The sequence below is a fragment of the Perissodus microlepis genome, chromosome 15 (genome assembly GCF_051167445.1).
Source record: "Perissodus microlepis isolate ML-2025 ecotype Zambia chromosome 15, ASM5116744v1, whole genome shotgun sequence".
Classification (NCBI taxonomy): Eukaryota; Metazoa; Chordata; class Actinopteri; order Cichliformes; family Cichlidae; genus Perissodus; species Perissodus microlepis.
Genome location: NC_140475.1, coordinates 35,410,511 through 35,432,152, shown reverse-complemented (window position 1 = coordinate 35,432,152; position 21,642 = coordinate 35,410,511). Strand labels below are relative to the sequence as shown.

General features: G+C 41.1%; 1 protein-coding gene across 1 annotated transcript; it reads right to left on the bottom strand.

Annotated features, from left to right (window-relative positions):
• Window positions 1-2,889: 2,889 nt before the first annotated feature.
• Window positions 2,890-20,342, bottom strand: ppp1r2 (protein phosphatase 1, regulatory (inhibitor) subunit 2). Its single transcript, XM_084954102.1, has 6 exons — window positions 19,972-20,342; window positions 10,929-11,036; window positions 10,698-10,781; window positions 8,534-8,628; window positions 5,553-5,720; window positions 2,890-5,300 (listed from the first exon to the last, which is right to left on the bottom strand). The coding sequence occupies exons 1-6, from the start codon at window positions 20,097-20,099 to the stop codon at window positions 5,281-5,283; spliced, it is 603 nt and encodes a 200-aa protein (XP_084810228.1). The 5' UTR covers window positions 20,100-20,342; the 3' UTR covers window positions 2,890-5,280.
• Between the last annotated feature and the right edge of the window lie 1,300 nt (window positions 20,343-21,642).

Sequence of the window (21,642 nt, the reverse complement as noted above, 5' to 3'; positions counted from 1 at the left end):
TTGTAAAAAAGAAAAGAAATTCCTTTTATGGGCAAACTGGGCTTGCCCATAAAAGGGGCAAGCCCAGTTTGCCCATTGTTTGTTTACAGTACAGCTCCAGATCAATGTCCAGCTGCAGGCTTTACTCAGTTTGAATTATGCTATGAACTGATATGGATCCGTTTATGTCTTTTATTCACTGTAACATTTAACTTTTGGGTGACGGCACAAAGACAGAGAAAGAGCAAAATGAAACCAGTAAGTGTGGACATGTAGTCAAATTCACCAAAAATTATAAAGCTGTAGCTTTTGTTTTACCCACATTCATTGATGATGACACCACTAAGCACTGTGCTGTACTGTAATCAGTTTTGGCTCTGCAACCTGCTCTTCTAGGGTTAGCCTCGGGTTTGATATCTAAACCTAAGCTCAAAAAAAAAAAAGCTCGAACCTAAAATTGGTTAAACCAGGTGGATTAGATCTGATTATTCACTCTGAATTATTCTCAGACATTACAATAGGTCATCCAACTGCTTAGATTGCTTTTGAAGGTGACACTGTAATGTGTATCCAACTGAACTGAGTTGTGCAAATGCAAAAAGGGCTGATTATATTTGCAAACAGTATATTCCATTAATTTTATTTACAAGGAACTGCTGGTATCATGAATGAGAGCTAAGCCCCCCTAAAAGTTTAAACTTAGAATCGCCACTGGTTCACATTTCCTGCACCTGCAATGTGCACAGAAGGTGTTGCATTAACTGTGTTCATGATTTCCCTACAGGTGTGACTGATACAGCTGACTAACTCTTGCCAGTATCATGTTTTATGTTGGAAACCAGGTGTGTGAGTGATAAAGTTATATTAAAATTGAAGTTGAAGCTTTCAGACTGTTTTAATAGAAAATATATTTATATAAATGAATTTATATGTAAAGAAAATATGCTCTGCTCAAAACAGACTCCCTGTTTTTTCTAGTTTGGCATAAAATATGAATCTTTATTATTATAATTATAAAGGAATTATAATCTTGCTGGTCCATAACATCGAAAACAGGCAGGAGTGATGGCTCTTTCATCGCCGACACGATCTCTGAGGTGGACGGGATCTTCCCCACTGTGCTTTACACTTCAAGTACACGAGCACTCCTCCACGAGAAACACTGAGTGGAATAATGAGCACTTTTCCCCGGGAATGAAAACAAGGTCGCCTGCCTCGATTACAGTACAGCGACACTTTGAGGCTGAATAGGACCTCAGATGATGCATTTCTTTTTTTTTTTCCTTGCCGGAAACACACACAGCAGACGAAACACGCAGAATAATCCTTTGCACGGAGAATGTCAAGCTTTATCCCCTTAGAATGACTAGAAATCCTCCGGGCAGATGAGATGTTTTGTGTGACAGCGCCATCTGGTGGTAGCCTACTGTTAAGAGGGTTTGTTTTTTGTTGTTGTTTTTTTTGCTTATTTAAAGAAAATCTGTATGGCACTAACTTTAAATATGCTTGAAATAATTTCATTGTTGATATATTTTATGTGCTTTTTTACTTTTAATTTGTTTACGCACCATTAGCTCAGTCATTATATAGTGAAAGTCAACTGTGATGGGACTGTAACATGGTTAATGTAAAGTAGATCACCTGGAATCAGGCAGAATATCTGCTTTGGCTTAATGGAAAAACAGATTTTTATCTGTGCTATAATGCAGTGCAGACTTCTGAAATAAATCTGGGGTTGTTGGGCAGCAATAAAGTACCTTAACGTTAAAAAGCAGACCTGAAGATTTTTTGAATATTGCATATACTCACTAGTGTTAGGTACACCTGTTTGGCTGCTTGTTATCTAATGTCTAATGTGCTAATCACTTGGTAGCAGCTTAGTACATTTATCCATGCACGTCTGAGCATCACATTTGGGGAAAAAAAGGCAATTTTAAGTGCAACGTCGTTGTTGGTACTCCAGAAGCTGGTCTGAGTGCTTAAGAAACTGGGATTTTCCCCATACAACCATCTCTATGGTTAACAGAGACGAATTGCTCAATAAAAGACTGGAAAAAACTTTGCCTGGTCTGATGAGTCTGGGTCATTGCTGACACATTCAAATGGTGGTGCCAGAATTTCATGAAAGCATGGATTCATTCTGCCGCGTATCACTACAGGTAGTAGTGGCATCATAAATGGCTTCTTCCAGCAGGATAATGCAGCAGGTCAAAATAGCTCAAATCATCCCAAACAGGTACGTTAAACTAATAATAAGTTCACTCCACTCAAACAGCTTCCACAGTCACCAGATTTCAATCCAATCTAGCATCTTGGTGATGTGGTGAAAAGGATTCACACCATGGATGTGCAGCCAACAAATCTTCAGTATCTGTGTGACGTGATCGTGTCCATGTGGACCAAAATCTCCAATGTTTCCAGCACCTGATTGAATGTATGAGGGGGAAAAAAAGCAACTGTGTATTACTAATAAAAAAGTCCAGTTAGGTTAGAAGCTTCAAATATCTGCAAAGTCATTGTTAAGAATTATAACTGAGTTCAAGAGACTTTTTTTAAATGGGTACTTTTATTTCTGCCAACTTATATAAGGACTACTTGGGGGAAAAGTATGTTAATGGAATGGACACATTTATTTCTTAAAATATGGATTTTTCTACAGCTTTCTTTTCTTTTTTTTAAAAAACAGAAAACTAGAAAAAAATCTTTAAAATAAATTGAATGATGACCTAAAATGGCTTCTCTCTCTCTTCACACTCATGTCAAGAGAAAAAGTTTAAACACCCAAAAACTACAGGACCAAACAGTTGTGTGAGCTGCAGTTAAGAAAAGCTGTGTAATTTGTGGCTTTAATCAGACAGACACACGTTTAGTTCAGATTTTCTTGCTCCAAAACAAACCACACGACAGGAATTCCTAACAACGTGTGTTTAATGGTCAGAGACAAAAAAAGAAAGGAAAAAAATATATAGACAATCTGATGATGCAAAGAACATGCAGCCTGGTAGTTTAAAAAAACAAAACAAAGTACAAACACGGATTCAACATCCATGTCACTCTGAGACAGTGCAAAGTCGTGGGGCTGCTTAACAGTCTATCATCCTTAGAAAGCAAACCTGGGGGGGGGGGGGGACGACAAGTTGTGCGAGACACGGGAAACAAGCAACGGGGCATATCATGTTCATTTTACACACATGTACAAACATACATGAGAGGCACGTTTTCTTTTGATTGGTAATAACCACATACGGGGTCATCGTGTCAGATTTTAATCTTGTCCTTTTTATCTAAGTGAGAAGATGAAGTCCTCTGAACTCTTCTATCAGTCTATGGATTCAGTCATCGAAGAAGAAGAAGAGCTTCTAGAGAACATCTAGTTCCTGTTTCCTGATGAGAACCCTTTGATAATTAGCTGCTTGAATGGTTTTCCCCACTCACTTTACAGAGTTTCTCTTAGAAGGTGTTTTTATATAAGACTTTAAAATAAATCCAGGAGTCCAAATGTTTTAATGATTTTCCACATTCCCACAATATAAAGCTCAATACTTTCAATCACAGTGAGGAATTAAAGGGTCAGAGGGAAATGAAAGCTCCAAACACGAGACGGTCAAGGCTCCTGCACGCTTTTCATTTCAAACACCTCCTCTTTGTTTACTAGACTCAAGTCGTACAGTGTGTAGTCGGGATCGGGACCTTTGCTTTCTTTCCTCTGTTACTCGAGTCAGACTACGTTGCAACTTCCTCGGCGCTTGCAGGAACACCAAACATTACAAAAAACCATCGAAAGCCACTTCCGACGTCTCCATTAAGGTCAGTAGCATCAGCATCTCCTTCTACAGAGATCCCAAACTGCATCACACCAAGATACTCGACAAGTCCGACAACCGGTGTGTGATGAAGCTTAAAACACAAACTAAATAACATAATCACAGATTCTGTCAAAGCTCTAATGCAGTAGGCAAATTATGCAAGAGCAGAGCAAGCGCTCCAGTGGATGTTTTACCTCAGCAGCAAGACTTCAATACAGCCCCCAAAACACTGTTTAAATTACCATTACTGTTCTGCCGAGGAAAATAAGAGAACACTCATACCATTGATCTTCCCTCATATCCCAACATGCACCAGCAAAACAAACCTATTTTAGTCTGATTTTAAAAAAGAAAAAAAAAAAAAAGTGCCTCAGTAGACGTCATACAGGCCGAATTTCTCAGTGGATTCGATCAGGTGCTGATGAGGTACGCATGTTTGTAAAACCGAAATGATGAAACTGAGAAATACCAGGGGAAAAACAAATCAATGTGCTGATGTAAATACAGTTAATGTGTAGCCATATGGGAGAGTATCATGGTGAGGCACTGTAAGCAGTGGCTTATAAACCAAAAAGCCCAACAGCCCCACGGTCAAGACGCCGTCTCAGTACAGCCCTCAATCTGAGATGCACTGCTCTACATATTACAAATGTCAGGAGTTTAATCAATGTAAGGCATCAAATTTTGATTATTATTATTTTTTTGGTGGCAAAATTTAAGCTTTGTGGGCTACATACAGAATCCCCAACTTACTTTAACACCATTACGCTAATGAGAAGTCTTCAGCATAACTGTTAAAAAACGTGAGTGTGGATGAAAGCAAACAAACAAACTGGTCATCATTTGGACCAACTTTTATCACAGACAGTACTGAAGGGGGAAGGACAACACAACAGAGCAGCGGGTTATAAAGCAAAACAAAAACATACCCAAAAAAAATAAAAATATTCACAGCCATCGGTGAAAGAGCCGTCGTCATGTCTCGGATACGCCTTTGAAGAGGTCGTGGGGTTTCCCCTGGCTTCCTCCAGGGCTGATGTGCTGGCTCTGTGGCCGACAGAGGAGCCGTGTGGAGCGGCCAGACGGGAGTCCTGGTACTTTTTTTTTTTTTTTTTTTTTTTTTAAAGGCCTTGATCCTCCATTCAGGGTCAGAATCACACCCTTCACTGCGACGCCAGTTCAGAAGAGGCGGGAGGAAGAAATTCTTGGCAACAGGAGAGGGAAGAGGAGGGAGCAACAGTCTTCTTTTGTGTGTTGTACAGACTGTGGAGGCTGAAAAAACCAGTGTGTCATATTGCACAGTTGGAAGGAAAAGTAGAGCCAGACGTGTGACCGGGAGTTTAATGGCTGCTGAGAGTTGTTATATGGGTGTTGAAGCGGTGTTTTGCTGTGTTGCTCAGTGTTAAAAACATCAGCAGCATTGTCTTTCTGATTCTTGAGTCGACAAATACACGCACACACAAACACACGCAGGGCTGAAGGTCGTGGACGGCATCTATGAGTCCAGAGAATCAGCTGGAGAAAGAAAGAAACAAAGACATGAGAAAAGACAGGAGTGGATATATTATATTATATTATATTATATTATATATTACAATAAGAATAATGAGTAATATCACAAACTAACCACTTCCTACTACCAACTTGAATTCACTTTTTATACAAATAAAAACTGAATTCAAAGTGCCCACCAGGGGGCCCCAGCTCACACTTTGGGAATCACTGCTCTAACAAATACCCAACAGGCCGCAGTCTCCCTCCCCTCACCTTCCTGTGGCGGGTCAACACTGATCTCCTCCGTCTCCTCCGTGTCATCTCTCATCTCCTCGTCTTCATCAGCTTCTAGCTCGCTGGCGATGAGCTGGCGGGCTAGCTTGATGTTTAGGCCCTCATTGTAGTGCATCTTCCTCATCATCTGAAACTGTTTCTTTTTGGCTACAGGGGACAGAGACATTTGAAATCACTTTAATTTGCCAAAAGCAGCGAGTTCAATGCTGGCATGTTATAACTATAATGATAAAACAGAGCTTTACTTGTGACTCATGGAAAGGTTGATGCACTGTAAAGGCATGCAACAATACTGTCCTGCATCTGGCATCAGTAAACAATAATCTACAATAGACAATATAGTAACTATAGACAACAATTTTCAAGTGTCTGCAGTTTTTTATTTGGTCTAAAATAATGAATAAGAGGGAAACACACGTGCCTGTTTAAAAAAAAAAAAAAAAAAAAAAAATCTCAAGCATGGCATGACCTGCAGTCTGGACATTGCAGCGAGGGTCGCTATAGCAACTAAAAGAAGAAAGCCAACATCTTCACACAAAAACCTCAGCAATCATATGGATCGGTTTCACTGACATCCAAGAGAAATGTTCCAGTTACACTTCCAGACTCAAACACTATCCTTCCTCCATCAACAACTAAACAAGGCAAGGCAAGTTTATTTGTATAGCACAATTCAACAACAAGGTGATTCAAAGTGCTTTACAGAGACATTAGAAACAAAAACAAATAAAAAGCATGATTTAAAATTGATTAAAACAGGCAAACAAACTAACAAACAAACAAACAAAAACTATATAAAATCAAAAATCAAAACATAAAATCAGAACAGTAGATAAAATCAATAGTTAAAATGTAAGTTTTGAAATTTAAGCTTAAGTGCGGATTTGGTGCTTTATTCAAATGCAGCTGAGAACAGGTGAGTCTTCAACCTGGATTTAAATAAACTGAGTGTTTCAGCTGATCTGAGGCTTTCTGGGAGTTTGTTCCAGATATATGGAGCATAGAAGCTGAATGCAGCTTCTCCGTGTCTGGTTCTGACTCTGGGAACTGATAAAAGACCGGATCCAGATGACCTGAGGGATCTGGAAGGTTCATACTGGGTTAGGAGGTCACTGATGTATTTTGGTCATTCAGAGCTTTATAGACCAGCATCAGAACTTTAAAGTCTATCCTCTGACGGACAGGCAGCCAGTGTAAAGACCTCAGAGCTGGACTGATGTGGTCCACTTTTTTGGTCTTAGTGAGGACTCGAGCAGCAGAGTTCTGAATGAGCTGTAGTTGTCTGACTGATTTTTTTAGGTAGACCTGTAAAGATGCTGTTACAGTAATCAAGCCTACTAAAGATGAATGCATGGACTAGTTTTTCCAGGTCCTGTTGAGACATCAGATCTTTTATCCTTGAAATATTCTTGAGGTGATAGTAAGCTGATTTTGTTATTGTCTTAATGTGTTTTTCTAAGTTTAGGTCTGCATCCATTACTACACCCAAATATCTCGCCTGAAATTTGGGTGTAGTGAATTTTCATTCCTTCCCTAATGCCATGTACTCCTGTGGTCATGGAAACGCTCCGATTGACTTTGATTAGCCCACACCGCATCCTCGAGGACACTGATAACCTTCACCGGTGAGTCAGAGTGGATGTTGTGAATGTTTACGCGACTCCTGCATTTCTGCTGTTTGATCCAGCTGGCCTTTGTGTAATGTAAGCAGTTTTGTGTGGAGCCTGTTTGAGACCTAACAGAGGCGCTGCTGGCCTGTGTTTACGCCTCACAGTGTCAGTGATGCGGCACTGGCCAACTCAGCATTTAATGCACACATCTGAGACAGTAAAGGTTACAACGAGGTTTGACCAAGCAGAAGCAGAGTTTCTAATGTGTGAAACGAAAACAGTGGGCTAATTAAACCATTTAGACACTGCATGTACGCAGAAATACAGAGCAAATAAAAACATTTAGTGTCAGTACTTGTTGATGTAAGACTATTTAATAATTTAAAAAATAAATAACTTTGTGGCTACATAATAAAACTGTATGAATATTGTTGAGGATGAACTCTGCTACTTTTGCACGCTGGCATGTCCCACTGAGATGAAACCCCGGGATAGTTTACTTCTAATTTAATTAGATTTTCAGATTATTATACTGCAAAAAAACCATCCAATCTCATCTTTGGGCTTGTCCATTACATAAATAAATTAACTTAATTAACAACAGATAATCTGTGGTAGAAAATTCAGTGTTAGAGTACTTTAATGACAATCCTATTAACATGCACTAACACACATCTGTTGTTATTGCTTTTAACAAATCTTATCATCCTGTTGTGTCACATGATTAAACTACATGTCAAAAAACTGCTGATGATGCTCTTGCAGTTGGGAGGATATTGACCAGATTTGTGACTTTCCAGACTGTTCTCTCGCTGTTACCTGCACAGGCCAGATATAAATATAAAAGCCAGCAACAGTAATACATTCTGTGTGTGTGTGTGTGTGTGTGTGTGTGTGTGTGTGTGTGTGTGTGTGTGTGTGTGTGTGTGTCTCCTAATACAGCTCTGCTTCTGAGAGCGGAGTGTGCCGAGAGTGTGCACAGAAGGGCAAAGTGGGAGAACAGTCAAACACATGCTGACAGAGAGAGAGAGTCACTGTGTGTGTGTGTGTGTGTGTGTGTGTGTGTGTGTGTGTGTGTGTGTGTGTGTGGAGGAAGTCAGCAGAAGGTCAAGAGCACACCGAACACTTGAGCTCTTTCTCAGTCTGTCCCCTCTCTGCCAGCACTTGGCTGTGGAGTGTCACTCTGCATTTAGTCACCCTCACAGCTGTGTAGGACACTTTGTGTTGAGGTGGAAGGAATACATAAACAGGTGAACTGCAGGACGCACACGCCAAAATAGGCTGAAAGCCCATGACCGCTTCAGAGAAAAAAAATTGCAATATTCCACTGAAATCTGAGTGGATGTCTACCTTGTTCTTCGGGAGTGAGCTCCTCTTCCTCCTCCTCGCTGCTCTCCTCCTCTTCTTTCATGAAGCGAGGCTCTGAGCCCTCTGCTGCCACCAGCCTTAAGAGAGAAACAGAAAGGGCATACATCAGGAGATTCACAATCCAATTTTACTTGTCTTAATTGTGGTTTCACTCCATTACACAAGTGTGAAACCAAACGCAAACAGGCAATGACTGATAGAGCCTCAAAGTCACTGTGAGTGGTTAAAACAAACAAATAAACTGGAGAGAAACAAAGCAGGAGAGGCATTAGGGGAGGTGGAAAAACGAGTAGGCAGAGTGAAAAGTGCAGGGATGCGAGTGTGCGAGTACTCAAGCATGAGATAAAAATAACAAAGAGCTTTAACAGAGGTGGACAAAATGAATAACGAGTCATGGCTGAGTGGATGGTAGTGAAAATGTGAAAGTGCCCACGGGGAAGCTCCCATTTACTGTGCAACTGCTCTTCAACCAAGCAGCTCGAGAGAAACACGTCAATTTCTCCACTGTTTCTATGTGCTGAAACAACGCTGGCGAAGCATTGTGAAGACAAGAGGAAGAGAGATGGCACGTGAGATACAGTTAAGAAGCAAAGGTAGCACAGGAAAAGCACAGTTGGATAACTGATGGATGACGGGAGCGAGAGAGAGAGTGGATGCTGAGGATCTAAACGAGGAAGAGCGCAGAGGAAGAGAGCAGCTGCTGCACTATCTGGAGGGTTTAGTGTAAAACAATGGCTGGCACTCATTGCACAAGCAAACAAAGGCGGCTAATTGACTTCCAAGCCTGAAGCTAATCGCTACACTCTGGAGCACACACACACTCGAACGAGCTCATCCCAACTCTGCGCCGATGCGCTTATGTAAGCACAGTAACTCACAGCGGACACGCTTCTCGAGCGTCCCGTTAGCGTCCGCATCACGGCTCGGAGTGGCTTCTGAACACAGACCTTTTGGATCGCAATAGCAGGAGACAATAAGATGTTATCCGCCCTCCTGCTTTCCATTTGTGTCCATTAATTATGAAACAAATCACTTGTTTTGTAAAAGCACCTATCTTCAGTATGCTCTCAAGCTTCAGCTCCTAATTCAGTATTTTCACTCCAAGAGTGAATGGAGTGCATTCAAATTGGATTCGATAATACATATACTGTAAAATTCTTAGATTTCAAATACAGACAGTGCCATAGTGGCTTTAGTAAGGCTTTTACAGTATAGAGGAAATTTGTTGGCAGACCAAAAAAAGGGTTTAGCCCCAGCCTGAGGACAGCAGAAGAACCTGCAATGTTAGCTGGGGGTTTGTTAGCATAAGCAGTAATAAGATGTCCATGAAAGAAAGCACCTCAAACTCATTGATAATCAAATCGTGTTTACATCTGTTGTCATCCCCAAATACTTATAAGCCCAATACAACACTGAAAAAAGAAGCTTATTTCCGTTCCTACTCTTATTTGAATTCATCATCCGTGATAACCTCACAAATCTGAAGCTAATTCCTTTACAAATAGTGACACTGTTGCTGCAGCATGGCAGATAACTGCAAAGTGACACAGGCACTCAATAGCCTTGCTTTTATACATGAATATACCCAGGTGGCAACAAGTTGAGTCAACTCTCATTGCAAAGCAATGCATCGTAGACAAGTTGCACTCGGTGGCTCTGATTGACAATTAGACGGCAATTATTTGCCAACCTTGGTTGGAGACAGGTTGCTTCCCACCTGATGTGCGATTCCCTTGCAATTCAAAGTGGTCACCGAAACTACTTGCAATAGGTCACATATTTAAAAACGAATCAGCAGGATGTGACCATATGCTGGCATTATAGTCCTTCTTCCAACTTCCAGCATACATTTAAGTAAAAACACTTATTCATTGGAGTATATTGGAAGTCATACTTTAACTGAATGGAACAGCTGTTAAGAAAAACACAGACTGCTTCATATGTTTGTGGATCAGAATATTACTACAAGTTCTGTCACTGGGACTTATGGATAATTGTGCAGTAACATGGCGCTCAGTGTCTGAAAGCCATCAGAGTCATTTTTATGCACATTCCCGTTGAAGGACAACAATGATAGCGCCTCTAATCAGCTGCACCCTCGCTTTTCAATTGCATTTGTCTCCCAGCGCTCAAGTTCAATTCTTACTTTGATGCCAGGTCATCGACTGCAAGTCCACTTTGGCCGTCTGAGTCACTCAGTGCCCCTTCATCTTCGTCATCCCCAATCATCCTGAAAGAGAAGTTTATAAAGTGGATAATGAAAGCAGGGCAAGAAAAAGTCCTGAACAGTCAGGCACCTCTATAGTAAAAGAAACGAATGATAAACTGCCCTGTAGAGCGCTGCTGTTTTAGTAATATTTAAAATGATATTTTGAACCTGTTGTAAGGTGTGCTGGGTTCATCGATCTTCATCAGGCCGTAATCTTTGTCAGGTGGATGGTATGTGGCCAGGATGTTCATCTCATCCCATTTCTGGGACTTCTTCCTGTAAAATGGATGGAAGAAGAAGGGTTAAACAGACAGCCACTCAATGTGGACCACTGCGCACCCAGCTACCATCCCATCCACAGTTTCCTCCAGGGAGACGAGTGAACAGATTTAATCTAGGACTGAATGTGTCCCAGTTTTCACTCAGACCGCATTATTTTGGGAACACAAACACACACACACACACACACACACACACACACGGCCCAGAAATGTCCTCCGCACCAGTTTGTCCCAGCAACTACCAGGAAGTGCCACGGTCTTTGCTTTTGTGTCAAGGTAACACATTGCAGATGCGGGTGTGGGTTTGAGTGGGTGGTGAGGCTTATCAGCTGTGAGTGAATGAGGCCAAAAGTCCAACAACTGACTCATTTGAAACAATCGCATCAAGAGTTGATTCTGGTTCCATCTCTCTTTAGCACGTCTGCTTCTAATCCCTCAAATGGTTTTATTCTCATCTGGGGAATAAGGTTTTCACCTCGGCTTTGTTTTGTTCAAAAATTACACTAATCCGTGCTACCCTTTCAAATCCTTAGAGGAAATGAACTGAGACAAAGACAGCAAATAAGTGCTGAATTTGAATTTTTGCTCAGGAGGATAAAGAGAACACCTGCCACCTGCCAAGAGGAGTGATGCTGGAACTGTTTCTTTTAACTCACAGAAGATGATGTTTTTGCACTGCCAAGAGTTTGGCAGATTTCTGTAGACTTACTTGTAATAATTTCCATTTTATATTCACATTTCTTTCTCCTTTCAGTTTATTCCAAGCCAAGGAAACTTTCTACTTTTCACACATTTAAAACTTCTAATTCCAGACAAGTTCAGCCAAACAGCCTCAATTCAAGGTTATCAGGGTCTGGTTAACCCAGCTCTGCTTTCTTCTGCTAAGGTACCACATCTTGACTTTGTTCATGGAACAAAAGGTCAAGTATCATGGGAGACAGGAAGGAGTGGGAGGCAGGAGATGCTTAATCCACCGCCTCCTGCGACAAGCCAAAAAAGCTCCACAGACTTGAGCGCTACAACTGCTTCATGTGAATGAACTGGTTCATTAAACTGTTTACATGAAAGCTTCAAACACAAGAGCTGCGTTTATGTCAATTTCTAAACAGTTGGACTCATGCTGAACTCAGACTACACGAGATGTTTGCCTGTCATGATGGGGACTGCCTCAGATTAAGTGATTATAGGATGACAAACTCTCTCCTTTTCATGCGTGAGAGGCATGACAGACAGCACGTATCTCCCTGGTCAAGCCGGCGCGCTGTCTTTCCTGACGACATTAGGAAAGAGGGCATAGTCAGTGTTTTTTTAATGTAAACAGATCAGATACATGTGCAACATTGTCCCTATTATGTCATCATGCTAACAGTGGTACACAGCTGGGCGGTGGAGAAAAGATTCTCATCAGCTGGCAAAATGCTTGGTGCTCACCAACCTCACAGACGTGCCACCGCCCAACCCTCCAACGTAACAGCTTATTTTTACTGTCAGGATGTTGTGATGCATTCCAAGGCAACTTTAATTTTTGTGCATTATGACAAAAGAAACAACTGTTGGGGGACTTCACCCACTGCTGTCCCCAAACCAAAGCAAAGGCCCTGCGATGTCCGGGCTGGGCTATAACCAGGCTGATGTAGCTTTCCCATACATGGATTATGGCTAATCTCAGACTTACAAGACAAATTCAAAAAATGAACTCCACTGGAAGAACAGGTAGATCTCCTGGCTTGTCACAATGACACATCAAAAATGGGAACAGAAGATTAGTAGATCTCAATACTGAAATAAGCCTTCCAATTGCCAAGTTTGGCTAAAACTTGGGCACCAAATGGGACAATGCTGCTGGCCTGAACTGTGGCTCACAAAGTGGCCTAGCAGTGGAAGAAAATACTCTAAATAAGCTGCTTTTGGAATGAATGCACAGAATCAATGTGCACTTTTTACAAATATATCAACCACAAAGCTTTCATCTGCATCAAAGTATTCCTGACCTGAGATTGCTGTGGCTCCTTTCTTCCTACTTGACAAGTTGGGGAAAATTTCAGCTGCAAGAGTCAAATCAGACAAGACTAAAGACAAGCAGAGCTTCAGCAACATAACAGCAGACTAGGGTCTTGGAAATAAACAGGATTTTGCACATTAGTGTTTTGTTTACTTCACTCTAGTGTTTCATTTATATTTATAAAAAAAGAAAACAGAAGCAGACCACTCTGTTTCATTCCCACCAAACATCTTCACTAAGTCATTAAGAGCATCGTGAAAACTGTAGCGCAAAGATGAAGCACCTGCCTCTGCACGCGAAGAAAAAACAGGACACAACCAACTACTAGTACACACTAAATATAGAGCTCCATCTCTTATGTGATGATGACTTCCTCTCGAAGGTGGTCAACAGCTGGCGACATAACGCTTCAGGAAAACTCATTAAATAGAGTGAGTCATCACTGCGAGCTGAGCCGTGCTATCAGGTGGCATAGGCAGAGGGCGGTGAGGAAAGGTCCAGCCCCTGTGCCCTGTACTGCAGCATCAGCCCGCCAGCAGTAACAGCAGCGGGCACAGTTTATAAACAGAGGTCAGTATAAATTCACACAATATACTGCTTCCTGAGTACTCTAAGCGAGTGCCATGACCTGGCTCACGGGGAAACAACATAAAAAGGAAGCGTGCCAAGGGGAACGCTTAATTAAACCAAATGAAAGTGCCAAATTAAATATTTACAACAGGGAGCGTGGAAAATTAGCATTAAAGCAGTAGCAGCCAGGGAAGGAAATGAATACCAGCCACAGGGAAGAGCTAATCAGTTTTTACAGGTGTCCCAGTTTAACTTTGAATTTCACCAAATATCAGCTCTGATCAAGACCACACAACAGGCAGACGGCCTGAAAAGAAGGCCATGAGCCACCTCCTCAGTTACTACTGTGCAGACTGTGGTGGTGTGAGAGGAGAAAAAACAAAACAAGCCAATACCAGGTTTGTGTGAGCAAATAAGGATAACTCATGGTTAAGATAACCTCCTATTAAATCCATCTGCTGACTGCAAACTGTTGAGCAAGCAATAGAAAAGATAACGTAGACAACCATTTGAACATTTATGTAGTCGTTATCATTTTCCCTTTGTCCTCTCCAACTGATCTACTGTAAACCACACTGGTAAAAGTGGCCTATATCTGCTTGCATTTACAGATGGTCACAGCCAAATAGTCTCACAATTATTAGACAACACAGCAACTTTTTGATTACCCATTTGGCAGGTCAGTGATAATACAGTGAGAATTATTAAGATATATACTTAACAAGTGTGCGCACCCTTGGGTACAGCACAGAAAAAGATTACACAAAGTTTGAGAGATGGCCAGCTAGAATTAGGACGAAAACTATTCCTTAAGCTCCTCTGATCTGCTCAGACTGTAGAGAAAAATGTTCAGGGGAGAAGCGGAGCAGGGTGGGACACAAATTAAATGCACTAGCAATCACGATGACGTCACGAATCCTAAACTTCAAAGGTCAAATGTTTCATTTCATCTGAACAAAACTACACCCGCAGGTGGTATAACACTAAATTACAACCCACTCCTGGGCGATGTGCCACAAAAGAGTAAGATATCTGCACATTTTACTGCTTCTTAATAAAGCTGTGGTCACACTTTAACCTGGTAGACAAGAGGCTGTTAAACACCTGTTGATCTTTCCTCGATAAAAAAGCTGGCTGGTCAACTGTGTTTCCAGTTTCAACTGGAAACACAGTTGACCCCATCTGACCTGTACAGAGGAGTGTAAAATGACAGCCAGAGGTTAACAAAGTTTTGTCTACTATCCATGTTATGGAAAATCAGAGATTCACTGCCTACCAGTCTGACACTACATCATACAGCCATGATGAGGCCTGCGAGACAGTTAAGGAAAGGTTGGATTTCATGGAGGCATCAATGAATTATATATGACTGGGTGTGAGACTCAGACATTACTGTTAACTAAATAGCAGTGGGTGATTAAAGGGACAAGGAACAGTGCTTGTTTTTTAGCCTTGAATGCAGAAGGAATATAATCCCCGCTTCTAATGAACCCTATTACTTTATTTTCTTCTAAGATTTATCTTTGCTTTTTCAAATCCAAAGCAATCTCGTGGCAGTTTGTAAAACTGTCACACCTGCTGATCTGCAAACTCATGTCTGTGGACATGTGTGTTTTTGTTTTCTTGAACTGAATCTGCTCTGTCGTGTTTGTAATGATCTTTGTCCACGTACAACACAAGATCAACATTTTCTGCTTTAAAAAAAAGCAAAACAAAAAAAGACAACTTCACCCACATTTTAGGCGTGGCTGGGGGTTGTTGACGGAGCGACTCCTTTTGCCGCTCACATCAGAGCCATATAGGAGTCACATACCATTCACACTTTTGCATTATTTATTAACACATAATATGTGATTAATTCAAAATACACAACTTGGTTAGGCTTGGAAAAAGAAAATCACAGCTTGGGCTAAAAATGCAATGGCTGCTAGTTATTTTAGAACTATGTTTTCATGGTCACCATGGTAATGTTTCCAAGATTCTTGTGAACAACAGCTCATTCAGACATGCCAATCTTTCTACTGAAACACAAAACTTTGTATTTGTGCCAAAGGTCATGATAAAAAGGCCCCAATTCATGTCCATGAACACAAATTGCTGGAATAGCGGATCCTGTTTGTTTCATCTAAGAGATGATAAAGAAAAAAAATTCTAAAAAGGTGCATCGCACTGACTGTAAACCACAGAGTCAGACTGAGAGTGCATGAAGCGCGTAAACACAGACAGGTGGTCACATAAATGAATGGTGGGTTTTTGTAAAGCTACTTCAGGATATCCTGCTGGCAGAGCGAGCTGGTGGAGGGAATGGGATGTTTTATACAATTGAAGATGATAAGAAGGAGAACATGTTTGTGCTGTTGCTCTTTGTTAGTGCTGCCAACTTAAAATCATGGTAGAAATTAGCCTTACCAACTCTTTTGTGAATGACATTCAACAGGGCAAATTATTCAGTATATAAACTGCCTGTATTCTACAATAAAACCTTCAGATAATAAGCCTTTAAATACATTCATGCACACACTGACTATTGGGATGTTTTAAAAAAAAAAAACCTGCTTTGTAACGCTGTGCTGGTACCTATGAAGGAGATTTTGACCTCCAAATACAGGACACTCATTAGGACAGAGATAAAAATACAAGCATTTAAAAAAACAAAACAAAAACACTATTATTTAACAAATGGCCAAAAATAACAAGACCATCTCTGTTGAGTAAGGTAACACAGAGTCATTGCTTTAACTATATGCACACCAGTGATGTACATGTGTAACTGCCCCCCCCCCAAAAAAAGTCCCATTTAGAGATAGAAACCCTGGACTGATAAGGCTTTAAAACTCTAGATGATTCTGAAATCAGCTTTATTGTGCATTACATCTTCCTGTGTTGCTTAACCATTTGATTCTCAACAATATCTATCAGACTAAATAAACAACTTTATTAGTATGTCTCGTGGCTTTTTTGTTTTGATTTATTTTGTTGTTTATTTGTTTTGGGGGTTTTGGGGGGAGGGGATGACAAGCATTTACCCAAGGTTTTGAAAATTATGAAAAATGTTTGAAGACAAAACATTAACATCTATATTGGTACAATATGAGAGCATGGATGCTCTGCATGCAGACAGTGTTGACATGGTCCAGCTCGAGTTCTCCATGGATTTGGTGCTTGGCTGCACACGGATCCGCCCAGAAAACTCTTTTTCCTCCACTTCCTCGCCAGTCAAAGAGAGACTATTTTTAGAACAGTACAGAAAAAGCTTGATTCACCGTTGAATTAGAAATTCACTATTAACTGCCATCCTGGTATGGCCTAATTTCTCATGCTGCAGCTCAGAGAGAGCTCCTCCTGTCTAGACGTGATGGCACGGGATAAACAGCAGGCACAGTGGATGGTAAATCACAGTTAGCCTCTGCCAAGTAAAAAGAACTGGATGGTTACCCTTTGAAAGTAACCAGTAAGACATGTGGAGGGTTTATTCATGAACATGATAAATGCTGTTATTGATAGAGTCCAGTGAGCTCCCAAAAATGTAGCAGCATTTGGCAGGTGGGTGGTGTTAATAAATGTCCATGACTATAAAGCACACAGAACTCATTTCATGTAGTGCCTCAAAAGCCCTCATATGTTGTGTACATTCATTTTATTGACTTCATCACATCAACATATGTAAAGCTGTATCCTGTAAGCAGGGTTCATTTTTTAAAAGTTTAGCGCATACAGCAAATGTGCTTTGCAGTGACTCAAACTTGCTCAAGGGTTCACTAATGAGGGATCTGAACCTCTCTGCATTAACCTTGATAACTTCCTGTGCAAACGTTATTCTTTTTTGCTTCAGGTATTCCTCCTGTCACAAATACCCAACTAAGTCACCATTTTTGATCTTATTAGGATTTGTGTCCACTCCTCGATCACACTATGCCACGTCTCCTAATGTCACACATTACCGGGATAATCAAAAAACAGCAGAGCCAAATGGAACCACCTTGCTTACTTATATATTGTCCCTTTGTTAAAATTTGACCTTGTTGGCATTAATACAACCTAATTCAACAGCTTCAAAAGTTTGCTTACGCACAGTTGCCTGAGGCCAGAGAGAAAACAGAAAGTTGGCTGTGGAAATGACCTAACTGGATTCGGTCATTTGGTTCATGTTCCCTGCCACAGTCAAATGCATATGAGAAGGTGAGGCTCCAGACAGAGAGAAGCTAACCTGCAGCTCTTGTCAACTCAATCCTCAGCACAAGTACCTAACAGGCAACAGGATGGCTGATTAAGCAGTTCTCTGCACCGGTTTCTGCATATCAGCATTTCATTAGGTACCCTGGTCACGTCCCTGTGAGACTATTGGCCCACTCTGATTTATTTGCCCTGCAATGGTCCCGAATCTGAAGCAACCCCACCCCCATCCTTGATATCTTTTCTTGGTGTCCTTTACTACTAGTGGTTATGTGAGCAGTCGCGCTGGCCAACACGAAGTTGGATGTTAAGCCAAATAACGTGAGGTGCCCATAAAATCTGATAGGCAGCTGGAAATAAAGGTCAAATTAGATGTGTTCAGAAAGCAGAGGTTATACCGAGCCTCATGAATATTCAACAGCAGTGTTATGAGATGTGAGTGTCCCCCCCCTCATATCTGATAAGAATCCCACATTATTGCTGTTCACATCAATCTGAGTTCAGTGAGGCAGGAGCGCATCTACACCCTTTTTATTTGACTAGGTGGGATACTGTCACCTCTTCAACTTATATAAGGATAGTCTTTCTAAAACACTAAATCAGGGAGAGCCTTATTAACCATTTGATATATGCTGATGATTTGGATGTCCTGTCTCCTTATGGTGCTGGCTTGCAGCAGCTGTTTCAGGTTTGTTGAAGGTATGGTTTACAGTATGGTACTGAATTCAACCCTTGAAAGAGCAGAATAATAATCACCTTGACTAAAGTGAATCAGAATCCTTGATTTCCCTCATTTTGTTTGGGAGATAGTCTTAAATGTGTCCACTAAAGTTAGATATCTGGGTCACATCATCTCGAATGATCTTCGTGATGATGACGATAATATGAACAAGGAAATAATCCCACATGTGTTCAGATGATGTTAAAATACCTCTTTTTTAGAGCCTGTTTTACTCAATTTCACACAGCAGATTTGTGGTGCTCTGGCAGTGTATCAAAAATGCAAAAGCTTGAGGTAGCATAAAGTAATGCATTCAGGATCTTACTCAAAGTAACATGATGTTTGTGACTGCTAATGTCATGTCCTTTCATGCTTTGCTGAGCAATTCTATATGCCGATGAACTGATTCAGAAAATATGATCATGTTTCTAGTTTGTTTTTTTAAGGTTTGTTTTTCTTAAGTGATACAACATATTTCTTTTGCTTTTCGAAACATGCATGAGGACAACCATGTTTACCACAGACAGTTGTTTCAGTGATAATGTCAGTGTCAGACATAAATATCAGAGGAAAATGAAAGAGGACACAAATCTGAAGTCTGGCAGACTAATCAAATCTTTGGCAACACGTAGTATTTAGTATAAAGTTTAAGCCATAGGGACAGTGTGGTCTAGTAACAGGGTGTTGATTGTAGCTGTGCTGTAAATGTCGTAGATATCGATCACTCTAATACATCCTTTAACAGGCAAAGTGTTACACGGTGCTTGCATTAGACATACATCGCATGCAGTGTATTTCTTTAATATGCAGAGGTTTTTTCCTTATCCAAAGCTTGATCCATAGCCATAAAACAAACCACTTGCTGCTTAAAATCACTGGCAGAGAAGGTTGATGAAATTAATGGCCTTAGATTAGGTCATGAAAATCCTCGATCCTCTCGCAATACATTAGTCTACACATCCATGCGTAAACGCGCCACTTTTTGCCCAACTTCACGTTAATATGCCTATTGTGGTAATGGTCATCTGAGAGCTGTCACTATCGCGGTAACAGCACACCTTCTTTTACTAGTGCTGATTCATGCTACTACACAGTGATGGGCACTGAAACCTCTAACAGAATAACCGTTTGTTAGCAGGCGTTACAGGCACGCTGCATGTGGTGATTGTTTATTACAGGCTAACCTGCTTCGAAGGGGGTGTAATTTACACTAATTTACACCGTGTAAACGTTAGCGCTCGGTCATACCTCCCATCAAGGTTTAAATCAGAGACGAGACATCACACTGTCTGATAGTTACAGAAACACCCAGAAAGTTCTCAATTCGGCACCACACATTACCGGCAAACATTAACAGCCAATGAGGTGACAGCGGGGTAACGTTAGAAAGGCTAACAAGTGTTTAGCCATCGTTAGCTAACGTTACTCGGCTACCAGCCTCAGCACAGCTCAGGCAAAACTTACTGTTGGTCATCCTCCGAGAGCCCCGGGACTTGTTCTGTAATCTCTTTTGGCTCATCGTCGGGCAGCGACTTGTTTGTAGCGCTGTTCTTGTTTTTCAGGATGCCTTTTATCGGCCGGGGAGCTGCCATTCCCACACGCTGACTGTCAGACCGGTGCTGGCTTTCAACTATTTCTCCTGCGCTGATTTTCTTATTCTGTGATTTATACGATTCAGTTACAAAACACAGACTCTAGTTTAATGGTGCACTCCGTCATAACTCAGTGCTCGTCCTCAAACTCCGGAGAAATCTAGTCAGGATCCTGCATGTCTACTCTCTCCCCGGTTGTACACTGACTGGTTGGGCGGCGGGGTAACAGCGCTACTAGCGGGTCTGCTCGACGCGACATATCGCGGGATTTCTAAACGAGATTTCATTTTTTCATCTGGTGCTGCGTTTTTGCGCTCGGAAAGGACAGATTTTACAAAGACAAGCCATTTAAAAAACCTTACAAAAGACAAAACCCCATAACAATAACAAGATTATAATTATCTAAAAATAACGTAGGCTGTCACCTTTAATTGATAGGGTCAATTCTACATAAACGTGCTAAAATGTATTCATTTTTCAAAATTTTAAACACTATAACAATACTACAATATAACTTTTGACTTCACATATTTGCAAAAATGACAGCTTAATGATTTTTTAAAATAATTTTTGTACATTTACCTTACTCCTTCGGCAACTCTGATCAATTGCTTGCTTTATTTAAAAAAGAGAAAGAAAGAAAGAAAAAAGCAACAAAAGTGTCTTGAAAACAGTTCAAATTCAAATTCAAATTCAAATTTTATTTGTCACACACACACAACCATACACAGTATGACATGGGGGTGAAATGCTTGTAGCTGTACAATGCCCGACCATTAAATGACAGAAAAAAAGTTTTACAATATTTACAATTTACAGGTCACTACAAAATTTACAAATTAACTTAGGAATTTACAGTAAAGAATGTGCAAATAGCAGAAGAGATTATAAAGATTATAAAGATTATAAATTATAGGAATTATAGGCTTATAGGAAATGTGTGGTGGTGCGTGTGGTGATGTGATGTGTGTGAGAGTCCAGTCTTATAGTGACGTGTGTGGGAGAGTCCAGTCCTACACCTGGTTCAGGGCCCGAATAGCCTGGGGGAAGAAGCTCCTCCTCATTCTCTCTGTTTTGGCCTTAAGGGAGCGGAAGCGCTTCCCAGACCTCAACAGTGAGAAGAGTCCATTGTTGGGATGGGAGAGGTCCATCATAATCTTCCTAGCTTTGGACTTGCACCACTTGGTGTAGATGGACAGCAGGTCAGGGAGCTCTGATTGAATGATGCGTTCGGCTGAGCGCACCACTCTTTGCAGATCTCGCCTGTCCTGCTTGGTGCTGTTCCCAAACCAGGTGCAGATGTTTGCCGTCAGGACGCTCTCGATTGTGCAGGAGTAGAAGTTCTTGAGCACCTTCAGTGGCAGATGGAAGTCTCTAAGTCTTCTGAGGAAGAAGAGACGCTGACGGGCTTTCTTAACCAGGGTGTTGATGTGGCAGGACCATGACAGGTCCTGAGTGATGTGGACACCCAGGTATCGGAAACTGTCCACTCTCTCCGCTGGCGTGCCACTGATGATGAGGGGTTTGTAATTCCTCGCCTGCT